The 20369-nt window shown below is 43.6% G+C and overlaps 1 protein-coding gene across 1 annotated transcript in view; it reads left to right on the forward strand.

The window, feature by feature from the left end:
• Positions 1–20369, forward strand: part of STAB2 (stabilin 2) — a 211070-nt gene that overhangs the window by 45521 nt on the left and 145180 nt on the right. Inside the window, exons 10-15 of the mRNA XM_051845830.3 lie at positions 3514–3647; positions 5239–5321; positions 14039–14185; positions 15480–15623; positions 16158–16214; positions 16366–16491. Of these exons, the coding sequence (XP_051701790.3) occupies positions 3514–3647; positions 5239–5321; positions 14039–14185; positions 15480–15623; positions 16158–16214; positions 16366–16491 (691 nt within the window). The remainder of the gene's footprint in view (positions 1–3513; positions 3648–5238; positions 5322–14038; positions 14186–15479; positions 15624–16157; positions 16215–16365; positions 16492–20369) is intronic.

Genomic DNA, 20369 nt, shown 5'->3' on the forward strand with positions numbered 1-20369 from the left:
AGCAGGTGACATTCACCCCTAACTTTAAAAAAAAATTTGCAAAAAGAGACAAGGCTACATGTGTGCCCAGGCCTAATGGAAACCATTGAAGTCAGATTCTAGACCAAGATTTTAAATAAAAGTCTGACTTTGAATCAAGATTTTAATGATTAAAAATATTTATGTCTCATACATTCCATGCAGCATTGAGGTCACTAAATTTCACTTCTCCCTTACACAAAACAGACCACCAGCCTCATTACAACCTGAGGAGTTTTGGTTCTTAAAGCTTACTTGTCCTGCTGTCAGCAGTTGTCTTCACAGGAAACACGTCATTGATAGCAGAATTACTTTTCAGAATTGGCTACTGCGTCACTTTTCCAGTGTACAACCTCCTCCTCCCCCTTCTTAAGTCAGCAGATGTGGCACTTGCAGAGAAGTTGACACTGAAGTGGGAAACTGATTTGATTGTACTCATGCACCGAGCTTTCATGCTTAAGAGCTCTCTCTCTCTGAAAATTAGTTCTTTATTCTCAGTCCCTAGAATTCAGGATTTTGTCTTACTCCCATAGCAATTCCTTATGCGATGTTTCTGGCATTTTGGGGGGACATTTCTTTGTTGTGGGGGCTGACCTATAAGCTACATGGTGTTTGGCAGCATTCTGTCTCTACTGGCCAGAGACCAGGAGCTTCTCACCCCAGTCGTGACAACCAAAGAGGACTCCAGACATTGCCAGATGTCCTTGGTGGAGGGGGGAGGAGGGGAGCGTTATCATCCATGGTTGAGAGGCACAATTTGACAAAGCCTCTGAAAGGCCCCATAAGCAAATAATCCCCCATCCTTTGTCCCACTGGGAAACTCACCTGCATCCTTCTAGAATCAGCTTCAATGTTGCTTTCCCCTGGAAGCCGCCCTCTGTTTCTCCAGGAAAAGCAGTCCCTTCTCCTCCATGCTGTGCAGCTTCCTGTTCTACCTTCCCCTATGGTACTTCCGTGGAATTCAAGTCATCTGTTCCTGGACTTGTCCTGCTACACCCCCCGCACCTCCACATTACTGTTGTCCTTGTATCTTTCACTCCCATCCTTGAGATCGCCCTTGTCACTGTTCTCATCATCATCTTCCGTGGCCTGTTCACTGTGCTGTTTGTCCTTCATTGTCTTTTCTGTCAATAACCCTAACAGTACTGCTAAACCCATTTAATAGACTAGGAAACAGGCTGAGGACGTTTAGTGACCTTATCAGGTTGCTGTATTTTTTGTTCTCAGATCTGACCCAGCATGTCAGACTAGAAGGATCAGATGTTTGTTATCATTGTCTTTATAGTCCCCTTACCAAGCAACTTCCTAGAATTAAGTAGTGACTCAGTAAATAATCAAGTCAGCAATGCGGTGCTTCCTAGGTGTTGGGATATAACAAGGAATAAGGAGGGACCTGTGTTCTGGGAGAGCTTCCTGTCTGCCACAGGAGTCAACATCTCCAGAGGGTCATGGTGGTGGCATCCACAGATGCTCAACCCAGCCAGAGAGAAGCAGGGGGTCAGATGACACTGCAGGCCGCACCTAAGATGCTCTGAGCTAAGATAAGGGTAGGACATTCCTGGCAGGACAAACAGCCTGAGGAAGGCCCCACAGCCTTCATAATAAAGCAGTTCTGGGGCCAGCACTGTGTGACATGGTGGGTAAAGCTGCTGCCTGCAGCGCCAGCATCCCATATAGGCGCCAGTTAGAGTCCCAGCTGCACCACTTTTAATCCAGCTCCCTGCTAATGTGCCTGGGAAAACAGAGGAAGATGGCCCAAGTCCGTGGACCCTTGCACCCACATGGGAGACCCAGATAAGACTCTGCTATTGCAACCACTTGGGGAGTAAACCAGTGGACAGAAGATTCTCTCTCTCTGCCTCTCCGGAACTCTTTCACATAAATAAATACATCTTTAAAAAAAGAAAGCAGTTTGGTGTTGCTTGAATTTGCAGTGACAGGAGGAAGAAGACATGGCAAGATCCCTCTGCTCACACCTTGTCCTGTACAGGAAAGGAGTCGTGAGTGTTTGAAACACACAGGTGCCAGCTTTCCTTTCCAGCAAGGTCACTCAGGAGGTTGAGTGAAGGACCGGTCTGAGAGCAGAAAGATGAGTGAGGTGCCCATTGCAATAGTCCAGGCAGAGGGTGATGGATGTTCCACACAGAGACTGTTCAACCAACTTGTTGAAAATCTATTTTCCACAGAACCATATTTAGAAACCTAACCAGGCTAACAAGCATGTAGCTATTCTTTGGAATGCTCTCCTAACGTGAGTCACAGCTGTGGTATGGTATAACCACAGTAAAATCATGATGTCATCATAGCCCATCTTTGGCTCCCCACATCTCTCCCCTCTGGAATGTTCTTCCCCTGCCTCCGGTTTGGTTCCACACTCACCCTCAGGATCCCGGTGAATGTCACCTCTCTGTGTACTTGGGCATCATCATCAGCCAGCTGTCAAGTGCTTTGCTAGGTAGCTGTGGTGTGCTGCAGCCGGGGGTGACTGACTCACAAGATGAGAGCGTTGCATTTTCAGGAATTGTATAAGCTAGTTGGGGTCACGTGGGTAGTTTAAAATTGGCCAGAATGTGAGTTTGAGTTATGGAAATTGACAAAGGCTGCAAATCAGGGCTTTTTTCCCTCCAGGAGAGCTGGCTGTTAAATTTTACCCACACCACTGCTAGAGCACCTTTAATTATTTCTCTCTTATAACAAAACTTTCGCATAAAATTTCCATGACTTTGCTTTTTAGTTTGTTTATATCAGTGATTTCATTGTTTCCCTTATGTATTTGGCTTAATTTTACTGTTTAACCAGGAATGAAGTGCCTACTGTGGACCTAGCCCTGTGCTAGATCCTGGGGTTACAGCCATGGACACAGACTCCTTGCCCTCATTCACTTCTCAAACTAGATATGGAAGCAGTTATAAACCAAATAGCCACACAAATAGAAAACAATTACGGCTGTGATGGTGGCTACAGAAAAGTCACATGTTCCAAAAGAGTGTAGATAAGAGGGGAGTGGGGGCCTGATCCACAGTGAGGGAGGTGGAGCCCCCGAGGAAGGCTGAGGGGCAGACAGTTGCGCAGGGATCGCAGCATGGAAGGGGAGAGGGCAAGAGTGTCCCCAGGAGACCGATAGTCCTGAGCCTTAACAGTCTTCTAGAGTGACTTCAGGGCCTTGCTCTGCTGTGGATTCAGCAGTGGGGCCCTAGAATCTACATTTGTAATAGGTGCTCCAAGTAATTCTGATGCACATGGTCTCTTGACCATACTTTGGAAAACAATGAGCCTAAAAGCATACAAAGGTATCTAGTGTTTATAACTGTTCATAATTTATTAAATATTCCCTCCTGGAATGTCTAAGTTGGCTACTGCACTAAAAATGCTGACTCATGTCTGTGCCTCGTCTGGTCTTGTTTTCCCTCTCTGTTAAGTAAGAGCATTGGATTTTATGATCTCGACCTTCAATGGCTCCAAGATCCTGAGACTTTGTTTTCATCCTCTCTGTAGATGCACTTGCCAGAAAGGCTACGTGGGTGATGGCTCAGTGTGTTATGGCAATATCATGGAACGACTCAGAGAATTAAACACCGAACCCAGAGGAAAATGGCAAGGAAAGCTGATCTCTTTCATCTCACTCCTAGGTATGCAGCTCTGGGTAAAAATTTCCACATGAAAGTCAACCCTCCTAGAGGCAAAGGCATCTACAAGACACAATCATTCAGAAAAAGATAGGCAAGGCACATCTCCTGGGATCAGCCCTTCTAGTGAGAGGCCACGCAGATTGGAGGGAAAGGCCAGGCAGCTGTTTCCAATAAGACAAGCAGGAATTGGTAGGCGTAGCACTAAGGACAAGGTCCTGGGGTCACTATGGATTAACCAGACCTGCAAAAGCAGTAAGATGGGGAGAGCTACTAATGTAAGGATGGGTACCATCTCCTAACCCCTTGAGCTTATGGTTCCTTCTAGGGTGAACTACAATTAGCCAGTGAAACTGGGAATAGAAAATGACTGTGACCCTGGGCAGTATCCATGTTCCTCAGGGGAGAAGTTGCTTGAATCTGAGGATAGGCTTGGTTGTATGCAGCCATCCCAGCACCCTCAGTCCTCTAAACACTGATTTTCTGGGGTGATGCATCTTCCTCCAGGCCTCCTGGTAGGGGACAACCTGAGACATTCAGCTATGAGTCATGAAGAATGAAATAGGATCACTGAGCAGAGCCTTGGCCTAGACTTCCAGTGACATGCAAACGTATCCAGTCAACAAAACATAAAATACAGGGCTTGACCAATCAGAAGTAGCCTTCAAATGTCAGCATTTAAATTAGAATTTACCAGGCACCAAAGCTGATTTCACAGAAAGAACACAAGTAATGAAGTACACTGATGAGTCAATGCTGTGTTCCCTGCATAAATGTTAAGGCACATCCTGCAAAAATGTTCTCCTCTTTCCAAGGCATCCTGCACAGTCAAGCTGGCATTGCTGGGCTCAGGGCAATGTGCCAGCTCCTTGCAGCCTTCCCCTAAGGACTCTGAGAATATCAAATGGGAGCAGACAGCAATGATGGATTATCTTTTTGCAGACTGGGCCCTCACATGTTTCCCTGGACAGAGTCCTATTGACTTCACACTACCCCCCCACCCCCGCCATTGCAAAGTGCTGGTACACACTACTTCCTGTGTGAGAATACAGCCTATCTTGCTGTCCCAAACTGCACCAGGGCTACGCAAATAGCTCTGGATACCTAATTCATAGAACCCAATGCAAAATGAAAATGGGAGCTTATTTGTTCAAAATTAATTAAGCATTTCAAGATGGCAGTAGCAGAGTGTTCTCTCAAGTGTAGCACTTTCCTGGGCTGGCATGAGTGGAAACAAGAGCTATATCTGCTCCCTGAAATGGTGTCTGCTCATAAAGTCAGACTTAAAGACCAGGACCCTGGGGATGTCAGAGGATGATGTCCTATCTAAACTGTTCATCCCAGCATATCCTTGAAATCAAGTGTCTTCATGGAAACTTCTAGAATTATGTGGAATACGTTGAGGCGATGGTTTCACAGGGCTTTATATTTGTAGAGAGCTTCACAGTTTACAGAGGGTCTGCATGCAGAAATTACAGCAGAGAAGGGCCTGTGGGGACAAATTGGGGTGTAAGGCTGCTGCCTGATTTTATTCCTCATATACCACTGACCCACTGGAGTTTTTTTTTTTTCTTTGTGTATTTTGACTCCTAAGACAAAACTTATGCCTGGCCACTGAGTAACCTGGGACCATTCACTGTGTTGCTGCCCTCAGACAAAGGATTGAAAGGATTCAATGTGAGTACTTAACTCTCCCCTGAAGGGTGAATGCAATGAGATTTAATAGGTGATGCCAGCTTTACTAGGGGTGGGCATTTGGCATAGCAGTTAAGATGCCACTTAGGAGATGCACATCCCATATTGGAATGTCTGAGTCTGGTCTCCATTCCTTATTCTTCCTTACTGTTAATGAGTACCCGGGGAGGCAGCAGGTGATGGGCTCAAGCTGGGTCCCTGCCATCCGCAGGGGAGACTTGGATGACATTTCCGGCTCCTGTTTTCAGCCTGGGCCCGGCCCTAGCTATTTCAGAGGAGAAGAAATCAATCAATATCTCTCCTTCTCTCCCTCCCTCCCCCCATTCCCCTTCTCCCTTTCCCTCCTCCTCCTCCTTCCCTTTTCCCTCTCCTCTCCTCTCCACTCACCATCCTCCCTCACCCCCTCTAATTTTATTTAACATGTACAAATTTCATGTATTTCATATATACAGATTTAGGAAGATAATACTTTCCTTCCTACCCTCCCACCCACCCATGCTCCCACCCTTCTTTCTCCTCCTCCTCCTATTCCCATTCTTATTTTTTACAAAGCTCAATTTTCAGTTACCTTTATACTCATAAGATTAACCCTACACTAAGAAAAGAGTTCAACAAATAATATGAAGAAAAAAACCCACTGTTCCTCAACAGTTGAAACAAGGGCTATTAAAAATAATCACATCTCACTGGTGCCACAGCTCACTAGGCTAATCCTCCACCTGCGGCGCCGGCACACCGGGTTCTAGTCCCGGTCGGGGCGCCAGATTCTGTCCCAGTTGCCCCTCTTCCAGGCCAGCTCTCTGCTATGGCCCAGGAGTGCAGTGGAGGATGGCCCAAGTGCTTGGGCCCTGCACCCGCATGGGAGACCAGGAGAAGCACCTGGTTCCTGGCTTCGGATCAGCGCGGTGCACTGGCCACAGCGTGCCAGCCTCAGCGGCCATTGTGGGGTGAACCAAGGGCAAAGGAAGACCTTTCTCTCTGTCTCTCTCTCACTGTCCACTCTGCCTGTCAAAAAACAATAAAATTTTTTAAAAAATCATCGCATCTCAAAGTGTCAATTTCAATTCTATAGACACCATTTTGGTACTCTATTACTATAGATCGGGGAGAACATGTAGTATTTGTCCTTTTGGGACTGACTGATTTCACTAAGTATCATGGTTTCCCATTGCATCCAATTTGTTGTAAAAGATATGATTTCCTTATTTTACTGCTATGTAGAGTTCTATAGTGTATATATATCATAATTTCTTTAGCCAGTCATCAGTTGATGGGCATCTGAGTTGATTCCATATCCTAGCTATTGTGAATTGAGCTGCAATAAAAATGGAAGTACAGATTGCACTTTCATATTCTGGCTTCTTATCATTTGGTAAATTCCCAGGAGTGAGATGACTGGATCATATGGTAGGTCTATATTCAGATTTCTGAGGTGTCTACATACTGTCTTCCACAATGGCTGTACTAGTTTACATTCCCACCAACAGTGGTTTAGGGTACCTTTTCCCCCACATCCTCACCAGCCTTTATTGCTTTTTGATTTCTGTATGAGAGCCATTCTAACTGGAGTAAGGTAAAACCTCATTGTGGTTTTGATTTGCATTTCTCTGATAGCTATTGATCCTGAACACTTTTTTCAAGTGTCTGTTAGCCATTTAAATTTGCTCTCTTGAAAAATGCCTATTCAAGTCCTTTGTACATTTCTTAACTGGATTGTTTGTTTTGTTAAATTTCTTGAGCTCTTTATAGATTCTAGATATATATTTTTCTAATTTATTTTATTTGACAAGTAGAGTTATAGACAGAGATAGAGAGGTCTTCCTTCCATTGGTTCACTCCCTAAATGACCACTACGGCCGGTGCTGCACCGATCTGAAGCCAGGAGCCAGGTGCTTCTTCCTGGTCTCCCATGCGGGTGCAGGGGCCCAAGCACTTGGGCCATCCTTCACTGCCCTCCTGGGCCACAGCAGAGAGCTGGACTGGAAGAGGAGCAACTGGGACTAGAACCCGGAGCCCATATGGGATGCCGGCACCACAGGCAGAGGATTGACCAAGTGAGCCATGGCACCAGCCCCCAGTAGACTCTAGATATTAATCCTTTATCAACTGCACAGTTTGCAAATATTTTCTCCCATTCTATCAGTTGCCTCTTCACAGTGCTGAGTGTTTCTTTTGCAGTGCAATCCCATTTGTCAATTTTGGCCTGTGCTTCTGGGGTCTTTTCCAAGAAGTCTTTGCCTGTGCCAAGGTCTACCAGAGTTTCCCCAATGTTCTATAGTAATTTGATATTATCAGGTCATAGATTTAGGTCTTTGTTCTGTTTTGAATGAATTTTAGAGTGAGATGTAAAGTCGGGGTCTTGTTTCATACTTTGGCACACAGAGATCCCGTTGTCCCAGCACCATTTGTCAAAGTGACTGTCCTTGCTCTATGGGTGGATTTTAGCTCCTTTGTTTGTAGATGTGTGTATTGATTTCTGGAGTCTATTCTGTTCTATTGGTCTACATGTCTCTCTTTGTGCCAGTACCAGGTTGTTTTGATTATAACTGCCCCACAGTATGTCTTGAAATCTGATATTTTGATGCCTCCAATTTGTTTTTGTTGTATTAGATATTTGGGGTTTGTTGTGTTTCCATATGAATTTTAAAATTTTTCTAGATCTGAAAAGAATGTATTTTGATTAGGAATTCATAGAATCTGTAAATTATTTTCAGTAGTATGGACATTTTGATGATGTTGATTCTTCCAATACATAAATATGGAAGATTTTTCCATTTTCTTATGTCTTCTTCTATTTCTTTAGTATTTTGTAATTTTCATTATAGAGATCTTTTATCACCTTAATTAAATTTTTCCAAGGTATTTAATAATTTGGTAGATATTGTGAATGGGTCTGATATTAAAGGTTCTTTCTCAGCCATGGTATTGTCTATGTATAAAAGGCTATTGATTTTTGAGTGTTAATTTTATATCCTACCATTTTAACATAGTCTTTTATGAGTTCCAATAATCTCTTAGTGGAGTCTTTTGGATCCCCTGTATATAGAACCATGTCATCTGCAAATAGGGATAGTTTGACTTCCTCCTTCCCAATTTGTATTCCTTTGATTTCTTTTTCTTGCCTAACGGCTCTGGCTAAAATTCCCAGGACTATATTGAATAGCAGTGGTGAGAGTGGACATCCTTGTCTGGCTCTGAATCTTAGGGGGAACATTTCCAGCTTTTCCCAATTCAATATGATACTGGCTGTGGGGTTGTCATAGATTGCCTTTATTGTGTTGGGCAGTGTTCCTTCTATACTAGTTTGCTTAATATTTTCATCATGAAAGGGTTTTGTATTTTATCAAATGCTTTCTCTGCGACTACTGACATAGCTGTATAGTTTTTGCTTTTCAGTTTGTGTTAATGAGATGTATGCTTTTATTGATTTTTGAATGTTGAACCATCCCCGCATATCAGAGATAAATCCCACTTGGTCTGGATGAATGATCTTTTTAATGTGTTTGTTGGATCCAGTTAGCTAGTGTTTTGTTGAGGATTTTTGTATCTATGTTCACTGGGGGTATTGGTCTATAGTTCTCTGTTGTATCTTTTTGTTGTTTAGGAATTAAGGTGATGCTGATTTCATAGAAGGATTTTGGGAGGATTTCCTCCCTTTTAATTGTTTTGAATAGCTTGAGAAGAATTAGAATTAGTTCTTTAAATGTCTGGTAGGATTCAGCAGGGAAGCATTTGGTCCTGAGCTTTACTTCATTAGGAGGGGTCTTTATTACTGATTCAAACTCCATCTTGGTTATTGGTCTGTTCTATGTCTTCATGACTCAATTTTGATAGATTGTGTTTCCAGGAATCTACCTGTTTCTTTAGGCTTCCTAATTTGTTGGTATACAGCTATTTGTAGTAATTCCTGATGATTCTTTTTATTTCTGTGGTATCTGTTGTTACATTTCCTTTTTCTTTTTTATTTCATTGATTTAGATCTTCTCTTGCTTTTTTTGTTAGTTGGGCCAATGGTGTGCCAATTTTATTTTCTCAGAAAACCAGCTCTTCATTTCACTGAACTTTTGTAGTTTATTTTTCAATTGTGTTTATTTCTTCTCTAATTTTAATTATTTTTTTCCTCCTACGAATTTTGAGTTTGGTTTGTTCTTGTTTTTCTAGGTACTTGAGATGCATTGCTAGCTCATTTATTTGGTATCTTTCCAATTTCTTGATGTAGGCACAATTGCTACAAACTTTGCTTCTTAACATTGCTTTTGCTGTATCCTATAAATTTTGATACATTGTATTGTCATCTTCATTCATTTCCAAAAATTTTTTATTTTTCTTTTGATTTCTTCTATGACCTACTGTTCATTCAGAAGCATGTTGTTCAGTCTCCATATGTTTTCATATGTTCTAGAGATTCTTGAGTTGCTGATTTTGAGCTTCATTCAATTGTGCTCAGAGAAGATGCATGGTATGAGTTTTTTTTAATTTGCTGAGATTTGCTTTATTGCCTAGCATACGATCTATACTAGAGAAAGTTCAATGCACCAATAAGAAGAATGTATATTCTGCAACTGTGGGATGAAAAGTTCTGCAGATATCAGTTAAGTCCCTTTGGTTCACAGTGTCGATTAGCTCTGTTGTTTGTTGATTTTCTATCTAGTTGATCTGTCCGTTGTTGAAAGTGGGGTGTGGGTGCAGAGGCCCAAGGACTTCGCCCATCTTTCCCAAGCCGTGGTAGAGAGCCGGATTAGAAGTGATGCAGCCAGGACTTGAATTGGTGCCCCATGGGCTGTTGGCACTGCAGCCGGCAGCTTGACCCACTACACCACAGCGCTGGCCGCTTAACAGTTTCTTGCCTAAAATCTGTTGACATGGAGTATCTTTTTCCATCCTTTCATATTCAGTCTACATCTATCTTTGTTTATGAGGTGCATTTCTTGCAGGCAGCAAATAGATGGGTCTTGTTTTTCATTTCAGCCAGTCTGTGTATCTTTTAACCGGAGTGTTTAGGACATTCACATTCAAGATTACTACTGACAAGTAACGACTCAGCCCTGCCATTTTTCCATAAATATTCCTTTTGTTTGCCTTGGGTTTCTTTTGTACTTTTACTGGGAGATTTACTGTCTTTACATTCTTTCATAATAATGACTCTCTTTCTGTGTTTCTGTGTGTAGTATATCCTTAAGTATCTTTTCTAAGTCTGAATAAATGGTGACAAATTCTTTCAACCTCTGTTTGTTATGGAATTCTTTATTTCACCTTCATTAATAAATGAGAGCTTTGAAGGGTATAGTATTCTGGGTTGACAGTTTTATTTTTTTCATTTAAGGCTTGAACTATGTCTCTCCATTCTCTCCCAGCCTGTAGAGTATCTGATGAGATGTCAGCTGTGAGTCTAATTGGAGATCCTCTGAAAACAATCTGGCGTTTCTCTCATGCACATTTTAGTATCTTTATGTTTTCTGTTGAAAATTTGACTACAATATGTCATGGGGAAGAACTTTTCTGGTCATGTCTATTAGGAGTTCTATGTGCTTCCTGTATTTGAACATCATTTCTTTAACCAAATTGGGAAAGTTTCTGTAATTATTTCACTAAATAGGCCTTCTAAACCATTCTCTCTTTCCATGCCTTCAGAATCTTCTAAGATCTGTTATTGGATCATTTTATAGTATCCGATAAATCTCCAACCCTGTTTATGATTTTTCTAATTTCTTCTTCTTTTTTTTTTTTTTTTTGGTCTTTTGGTCTTACTGAAAAATTTCCAAAGATTTGTATTCTAGCTTGGATATTCTTTCATTTGCCTCACCAAGATGGTTGTTAAGACTTTCTACCACATATTTTATTTAGCCTATTGAATTCTTCATTTCTAATATTTCGTTATGATTTCTCTTTAAAACTTCAATTTTGTAGGAAATTTTTTCATTCATGTCATGTATGGGCTTCTTTAATTCATGGATTTGCTTCTCATTGCTTCTTAGTAATCCTATGATTAATATTTTCAAATCTGTTTCAGACATTTCATCAGTCTCTTCATCTTTGCATTCTAATATTGAAGTGTTGTGTTTCTTTTTGGGGGGTGGTCATGTTGTCTTTAATTTTGTTTCTTGAAGTTTTGCATTTATTTTTAGGCATTTGTGGAGATACTTACTGGTTTTTTCCTCTGATGGCTTTTATCTTTGAACTATACCTCTGTAGCTTAGTGGAGGGTCTGCTCCTTCAGTGAATACTCAGAGGTGATTGCTGGATGTGGCCAGAGAGCTCTGATCAGTGTTCCAGGATGGGGCAAGTATCCAGAGTTACACCCAAGTTGGGCATGGAAGATCTCTTGTTAACAGAAGGAAGGGGGTGTATGGTCACCTCTATTGGCATAATCATACCCTCACCTCCTCTCTTCCAAGGTGATCAATGCCCAGGTGTCAGCCCTCAGTGAGTGTGATACTCATCCACACTTGCATGAACTACACACAGGATCTGTGCAGTCTTCCGTGTGAACATGGATCCTGCTGCAACGAGCCACCCCAGGCAATCAGGGAGCTCAGAGCATGTGGATCCGCACACAGTGATTGCCCAGAGACCCAGCTACACCCTGTGCCTTCTCATGCAGTCACAGAGTTTCCACAGTCTCAACACTCAGGGCTCCCACAGTCACAGGGTACAGAGAGGATCCACGCTGCCCCACTACCCTGTCCCAACCCGAGAAGCTGGGATGTCCCCAGAGCCAGCTGCCTGTGGATGCTCCACCTAGGTAGTTTGAGCCCTGGAACTTGTGATATAAGGAGAAGCCTGAGGCACCTCATAGTCACATGTGGGTGCCCAGCCAGCCCCCTGTCCGTCTTCCCAGCCAGACTCAGAGTCAGTGTGGAAAGCAGAGTTTTCCCTGGATCATATGCGTGCACAATATCCACTGGCCACAGCCCTGCTCATTTCACCATCATGCTGGGCACATTCAAGAGTCTCTGCACTTGAGAAGGTCTCCTTCTCCCCACCCATGGCTGGGTACTCAGGGCCGCTGTGGTTGCCTCTGCTGACAAGACAGCAACTAGGCCGGCGCAGCGGCTCACTAGACTAATCCTCCGCCTTGCGGTGCCGGCACACCGGGTTCTAGTCCCGGTCGGGGCGCCAGATTCTGTCCCGGTTGCCCCTCTTCCAGGCCAGCTCTCTGCTGTGGCCAGGGAGTGCAGTGGAGGATGGCCCAAGTGCTTGGGCCCTGCACCCCATGGGAGACCAGGAGAAGTACCTGGCTCCTGCCATTGGATCAGCGCGGTGCGCTGGTCACGGTGGCCATTGGAGGGTGAACCAACGGCAAAGGAAGACCTTTCTCTCTGTCTCTCTCTCACTGTCCACTCTGCCTGTCAAAAAAAAAAAAAAAAAAAAGAGACAGCAACTGTTCCTGCCCAGTTGCTGGGTACACTCTGGGTGCACTGCTGCTACCTGCTTATGCCAAAATGGCACCCGTCCTCTCTCAGCCGGTTGCCAGGTGCCATTGTGGGGGGGGATGGGAAGAGAGAAACGTGCCCCTTTCCTTTTTCTCTGGGTGAGTAGGCACCCTGTTGTTGTCAGGACTGTGGGCTGGATGCAAAGACAGTGTAGTCTGCCAGGTTCTCCCTCTGGCTATATCACCAGTGGCATGGGCCACTGCAGTCTGATCTGTCCTTGCTCTCCAAAGCTGGCCCTTTCTCTGACTCAGGGCTGCTGGAGTCCTTTGTTGTATCCGTGCTCATTGCTGAGTGTCTGCACCTTCCACACAGACCATGGCATCTCTCCTGCAGAATCTCCACTGCAGTTTTTCCTCCCTCCAACTCTCCCCCTAAGGATGCTCGCTCGCTTGCTCTCTCTCTCTCTCGCCTAGACTAGAGCAGATTGACCTGTTGCTCTTCCACCATGTTGGAATCCTCTCTCTCTCTCTCTCTCTGTTTCTCTCTGTGTGTCCGCCTCTTGGAGAAACACATTTCTTAAAACTTGGGCTGTAATAACTTCTGTAGCACTAAATCAACACCCAGTAAGTTCCAGGTTTGCCACCCCCGTCTGTCAGAGATGAGCCAGTCTCTCAGAGTTTAGTCTGCCTACTGTGCACCTGTAGTGATGACCTCGTAATTGTCCTGCTGGGGAGGAGAACCGGCAAATATGGCTTGCCTCTGGCCTAGGCACTCTGCATGTGGCCTCTTGTTTAATGTACAGATTAAGTTTATGCCAAATGTATATGTTTATTAAGTTCTGCCAATTTAATGTGTTGATGTGTAGTGACTATAGCTGTCACAAAGTGTAGACTTTTTACAATGGATTAGAAAAATCCGACTTCACTATTCAAAGCATTGGCAGTCACTCTACCTGCTCTTTTCACTAAACTTCATATTTCATTCCTCTTCCTGGGCTCAAGGTAGATTCCTTGGTGCAACCCCCTCCTCACTCCTCTTGGCACAATGGCTGTGCTTTCCCCACTGGATTGATTTCAGTGCTTGAGCAGCTTCCCATGGCTTGAGAGCATGCTGTGCATCACCTCCAAACCTCCCAATGTCTACTGCCTTTGTGGCCCACCCTGGGGAGGCAGTGCTGTAGGAAAGTTATCTGTATCTGAGCAAAGACCCAAAACCAATACAGATTGCAATGGCTTAGATGTCTTTGATGCAAAATAAGGCACAACTTGTGTTACAAAACTGATTTCTTCCTAGAAGCCAACAGTCAAGCTGGCTCTCTCTTCTTAGATAAAAGAGCTCCTGATGGATAAAGAAGCTGCTGAGTACTTTGTGAAGCTCCACGTCATTGCTGGGCAGTTGAGCACTGAGAGGCTGACCACCATGGATACCTTCTACACCTTGACTGGGAAGTCGGGGGAAATCTTCAGTGATAAGGTAAGGTGTCTCTCTGATTCGTCACTCCCAGAGCCGAATCGTCCCCTAAGCCAAGCTATAGCCTTCTCTTTCCTTCTGTTTGGGTTTCTAAAAGGCTCCAAAGAACTTCTTTCTTTATTTCTTGTTTGCCAAACACTTCCCAACACAGGAAGAAGCAGAGAAACACCAGGGAAGGTCAGAGACGATGGGGTGGACCGCTAACACAAGGGTGTTGCCAAGTGTTTGATTGGGGTTGGTCTGATTCTGTGTTCAAGGCAGCAGTCATCCAGCTGCCAGCAGGAAGAGAGAGATTGCTGTAACCTGTTTCCTGGAAGCCTCCGCACAAGGCCAGATCGGCATTCCCCTTGGCAAAAGAAATGGATGTTGTTTGTTTTAGATTGCTGGGGGTGATCCATCTTCCCCAACTTCACATTCCGTCTCTCCAGTGCCACTAGTTCTGCTTGCTTTTTAAATAAAATGCTCTCCTCCCCCTCCTTTTGTGACTTTTGGGAGCTGAAAGCAAGTGTTTAACTGCAGAATGTGGACATCTGGACTATGACCGATACTGTTGCATTTCACCAGATAGTGATAGTTAGTAGATCATTGAGCTTTTGTTCACTGCAAAGTCCGTCGATGACTATTTGTGTTATATAAGAGTACAAAGAACCCTGTGAAGGAGGCCCTATCATCATTCCTGTTTTTCCTGTGGGGAAAATGTAGAAGTCACACAGTACATGCCACAGCCAGGATTTTAAATACAAGTCTACCTAATTCCAAAGGCTGTATCCTTACCCAGTTCTATACTGTGTGTATGAGGATGGATGGATGGAGAGATGAGTGTTTGCAGAGGTGGGTGGATGAATGGATAGAAAGGACATACATGTATTTGCTCATTCATTCAACAAATATTTAGTAAGTCTAATTTGCAGAAGATACATGGGAAGAAGAAGGAATTAGCTTCCAATTATTCATTCAACAAGTACATTTTTGTTTTGTGCCCTCTCTGTGCATACAAGTGATGAACTCACAGCAGATTGAAGGGTTGCAGTCTCCAGAAAGAAGTTTTGTTCTGCCTTTCCCACATTTAGATTTGATATTTATTATGGCTTCACCTGTTATTTCATCCAATCTTAATGAAAAACCTGTGAGGCCAACCAAGCAGAGACCTTGATCCCCTTGTGAGATTAAATTGCTTCTCCAAAAATCATATCATCAATAAGTAACGGAACCCAAGGATTCAGGACTTCTGACTTCTAGTCCAGTATCTGCTTCTTCCAGGATACCACATGAATTTTATCTTTCTTTGTTTTTTTAGGACAATGACCTAAAGCTTAAACTCCATGAAGCCACAAATACAGTAAAAATTATAGAAGGAAACATAATTGCTTCCAATGGACTCTTGCACATCCTTGATAGAGCCATGGACAAGATAGCACCCACATTTGAGAGCAACACTGAGGTGAGATATTTCAGGTACAAGTGACTTCAGTGCAAATCCATCTTCAGAGAGTCACATTCACAAAGCAAGTATTTTCCAGCATCATGTGCTTATCCTAGGATCTCAAGCATAGAGAAGTGGGGATGACTAGTCCATTTCTAATAGAATTCTAAATATTTCTGCCTAGAGAAAGACATGCAGTACCCATGTGGGAAAGTTCTGGATTTTGTTTATCTCTTTTATGTCACAGAAGATAACAGCCCAGTGACCAGTCATCATTCAAATGTATTCCTTGTGATTTATGTAGAAGGACAGTCCTTGATCAGATAAAATTTATTCCTTCTTACGTACGTGGTGATGACCAAGGCTACTTCAGAATACGCAGGTCTGGATTGCAGCAAACATTTGAATAATGCATTGCAGTTGGCCTGGTCCTTTGGTATATACCCACACTTATGCATAAACTCTGTCTTCAGCATTTTAATGTTAGGGTTTGTGTTTCTTAAAACAACTTTTTTTAACCTGTTTTTAATCAATATGTCTCTCTCTCTTTAGCTAACCATAATGCAAATGCTACAACCAAGATTCAGCAAATTCAGATCTTTGTTGGAGGTATATACTTTTCAAAAATTTCTGGAAAATATTTGTGTTACATCTTTTGTATAAGTCACAGGGCACTCAATTATAAATATTTTCTGGGGAATGATTTTGGATGTTTTTCAAAAATAGGTCAGAGATGTAAAATTTCCTTTCTCAAATGCAGGAAACCAGCGTGGGACGTACCTTAGATGAGGATGGGTTTGGCAAACCATATACCATTTTTGTCCCAAGTAATGAAGCACTGGAGAACATGAAGGACGGCACTCTGGATTATCTCCGTTCTCCAGAGGTATTAAACCCTAATTTCTCTGAAGACATTGTGTAAGCATCGCTGCCTCAGTCTGTGTCCATACAGGCTTTTTCTAAATTAGAGATAGCAAATAAGTATCACACATATCACCACAACCATTCCATAACCAAGGCAGACATCACTAATCAATCCCAGTATTCTAGATGTGTCTCAGTCTTCTTAGTAGAGTTCCAAGTAGCTACTGTCAGTCAGCTAGAGTTGACATGGGATATAAAACCTATTTTGCTATTCTGGATCTACATAGTTGGTTTGATTTGTCCTGATGCTTCTAATATTTCCCAAGACTAAAATCAACATTTTAAGTTCCCTACAACTCTAAAACCACCTAGAGAATGAAACCCAAGCTAGCCCATCCAGGTCCAGGTTTTCCTAAATTTTAAAGGGAATAAGCGATATTTTTAGATGCTCCAGATTTGCCTCTCTATTACTTTGGTCTATCTCCATAACAACCCTCTCCTTATGTATCATGAGACTTCAGTTCTCACATTTTCTCTCTAAAAAGATTATTGGCTGCTTCACACTAGGGTGTAAGTGGCTAAGGCCATTTAAAGTGTTTCCTTTCCCAGGAATAACAACCATTATCACAGAGCACTTACACTCCTGGCTAATATTTCCCTGGGCCACATAGCAGACGATCTGAGTCTTCTACCTAGGTTAGCCAATCCCAAGCCTGCCTACCCTGCCATATCCATTCCTTTCCATGCAAAGCAAAATTTATGCCCTATCCCATGCCTTCTTCTCACTCTTCCTGTCTCCTGACCAACCCCAGTGCTTCTCCATGTGGCCCTGAAACGCCCTCTACTCTTGGAAACCATGGGTAATAAGCGATCTTTTCTTTTTTTTTTTTAAAGATTTATTTATTTATTTTTATTTGAAAGGCAGTGTTAGAGACAGAGAAGTTTTTGATCTGTTTCACTCCATAAATGGCTGCAATGGCTGGAGCTGAGCCAACCCGAAGCCAGAAGCCAGGAGCTTCTTCTGGGTTTCCCATGTGGATATAGGGGCCCAACCTCTTGGGCCGTCTTTCCATTGCTTTCCCAGGCCATTAGCAGGGAGTTGGATTGTAAGTGGAGCTGCCTAGACTCAAAATGGTGCCCATGTGGGATGCCGGCACCCCAGGTGGAGGCTTAACCTACTACGCCACAGCTTCAGCCCCATACACTATCTTTTCAATGACAAAACCAGGGAAGAAAGAAATAGCAGCCTTAACCTGAACAGAATGATTGCCAGTTAGGGAATTGTGTTCATTAGAACTTCAGATAGTGAGATGATATGCAGGGTTCTAAGCTTTCCTCCAGGGTCCTTGAAATCATACCACTGTCTTGGTAGTGAGGCAAGACTACCTCTGACTTTATATAGATCTGCATTGACTATGATGGGAGGAGATTCCAAAATCTTGAAAGATAGTGATCGCCAAACTTTAGTGTGGTGTAGGAATCACCGATAGAACTTGTCCAAATGGCAAATTCCAGAGCCTCACCCAAGCTCCTGGTTGAGTGGCACTAGCAAGAGTCCAAGAAATAGGCTTGCTGCTCAGCTTGTCCCCTGCCACACAGTTTTGGGGACCCTGAACTGTATTGCCTACTTAGTTTAGGAGTTCACATAGAAGAATACTTCTAGGTACCTACAAGGATATCTTGCTTTTGGAAAACTTTGAATTAGAAGAAACTTATCAGGGAGATAAGTCAGAAGGTACTTCTTATATTGCAAACAGGTGTTCATTCTATGAAAGTATTTACTACAAGTTTCCATTGAAAGCTCAAGAATTCCTAAGATGTTCAAACTTGGATGTTACTTTAAATATGATTTACACTCAAGTTCTCTGAAACATCACTGTTGCTGAAAAATCTTACTTCTCCTTAGAACTCATACTTCTATTTACTTTACCTAAAAAAGGATGTTGCTCCCCTGGTGACTTATTCAAATCCTGAGATTATATGACCTCCTTTGGGGCATGGCATCTATATTGGTGAAAATGATTTAAAATCAATAATAAAGGCATTCCTGGCAACTCTTCTGGTACACTTGAGGATAAAATGAAAAATTTTAACTGAAATAGGAAAAAATTAGCCACCTTCTGTCATGTGCCTTTGCTTTATTCCTTACTCGTAACTCCTTTCTTCCTTTTTTTTAAACAGGTAGAGTTATAGACACAGAGAGAGAGAGAGAGAAAAGTCTTCCTTCTGTTGGTTCACCCCCCAAATGACCGCTATGGCTGGAACTACACCAATCCAAAGCCAGGAGCAAGGTGCTTCTATCTGGTCTCCCATGTGGATGCAGGAACCCAAGCACTTGGGCCATCCTCCACTGCCCTCCTGGGCCACAGCAGAGAGCTGGACTAGAAGAGGAGCAACCAGGACTAGAACCCAGTGCCCATATGGGATGCTGGCACTGCAGGCGGAGGATTAACCAAGTGAGCCATGGCGCCAGCCCCGTAATTCCTTTCAATGATGGCTGGGGCTAGCTCAACAGTAGATTCTAAATCCCTCTCCCCAGCTCTGTTCTGAGACCAGCATCTGAAATTGGCCTAGGATTGGAATATTTGCACCTTAGCCATGGGCCACTGCTGTACTCCTGGGCTTCCCCTTCACCCTGTGGAACCACTTTACCAGCTCAACACTGCTGCTGGCCCTCAGGATAGTTTCAAAGGCTGTTATCTTATTATTATTATTTTTTTGAACAGTGAGAGAGAGACAGAGAGAAAGGTCTGCCTTTTGCCATTGGTTCACCTTCCAATGGCTGGCGCGCTGCAGCTGGCGCACCGCGCTGATGCGATGGCAGGAGCCAGGTACTTATCCTGGTCTCCCATGGGGTGCAGGGCCCAAGCACTTGGGTCATCCTCCACTGCACTCCCGGGCCACAGCAGAGAGCTGGCCTGGAAGAGGGGCAACCGGGACAGAATCCGGCGCCCCGACCAGGACTAGAACCCGGTGTGCCGATGCAGCAAGGCAGAGGATTAGCCTAGTGAGCCGTGGCACTGGCCAGCTGTTATCTTTCTACCCACAACAAAGATGTAACTTCAAATCTATGAATCCAGGGCAAGGAATCCAGTGGTTGCAACTTCTGTTTCTTGGTGAGGGGGACAGCAGTCATTTCTGCTTCTCTCCCAGGTTCAGTCTGTGCAGGTTAAAGTTTTCCAGTGAAGAGGCAGCTCCTTCTCCCTCCATCCTCTCACTACCATCCTTTAGCATGATCTTCAGGAAAGAACGGTAGCTGGGAATGATGGGTTTTCCAAGGAGCATGCCCAGTGGGGTGGGGGAGACTGGTCTCATTGGCAGAAGGGTTTCTCCTTCTGCTTTCAGAACAACATGTTTTCTATCAAGTGTGCCTTTTGCCTGAGGCTAAAATTTCCATCCAGAAACCATCTGATCCCTGCAAAGATCCCAGGGCTACTGACCACAAGCCCCAGGTTATGGCTTCGTCACCCAACCAGATAGAAATAAAAGCAAAGGGAGCAAGAAACTTGCCTTTGCCAATTGGTAGATACCATGCCAGTAAAATAGGACAGAGAAAGGTACACTTACAGAGTTTAAGGCCATTTTCACAATTTGGTAATAAAGCTCTCTTTATGCCTCTGGCGCCTTTTCTTAAGCAGAAAGGGTAGGGGGAAGTGAATGTCCCCACAAGGGAAAGAATGCACTGCACCCAAAGGCTCTTCTGCAACAACAGCACCTGCAAGCACAACTTGTTGATCTGAACCAGACTGCGGTGGATTCTTACTGAATGTCAGAGCCATGGCCCCTGGCCAGACAAGACTGCAGAGCACACATGATGGCAAGAGTGATTGACTCCTTGTCCCTTTCATTCTTCTATTGTTAAAAAAAAGAAGAAGAAGAACCAACACCAATTACTTCCTG

The sequence above is a fragment of the Oryctolagus cuniculus genome, chromosome 11 (genome assembly GCF_051225735.1).
Source record: "Oryctolagus cuniculus isolate XC-2025 breed Fujian yellow rabbit chromosome 11, ASM5122573v1, whole genome shotgun sequence".
Classification (NCBI taxonomy): Eukaryota; Metazoa; Chordata; class Mammalia; order Lagomorpha; family Leporidae; genus Oryctolagus; species Oryctolagus cuniculus.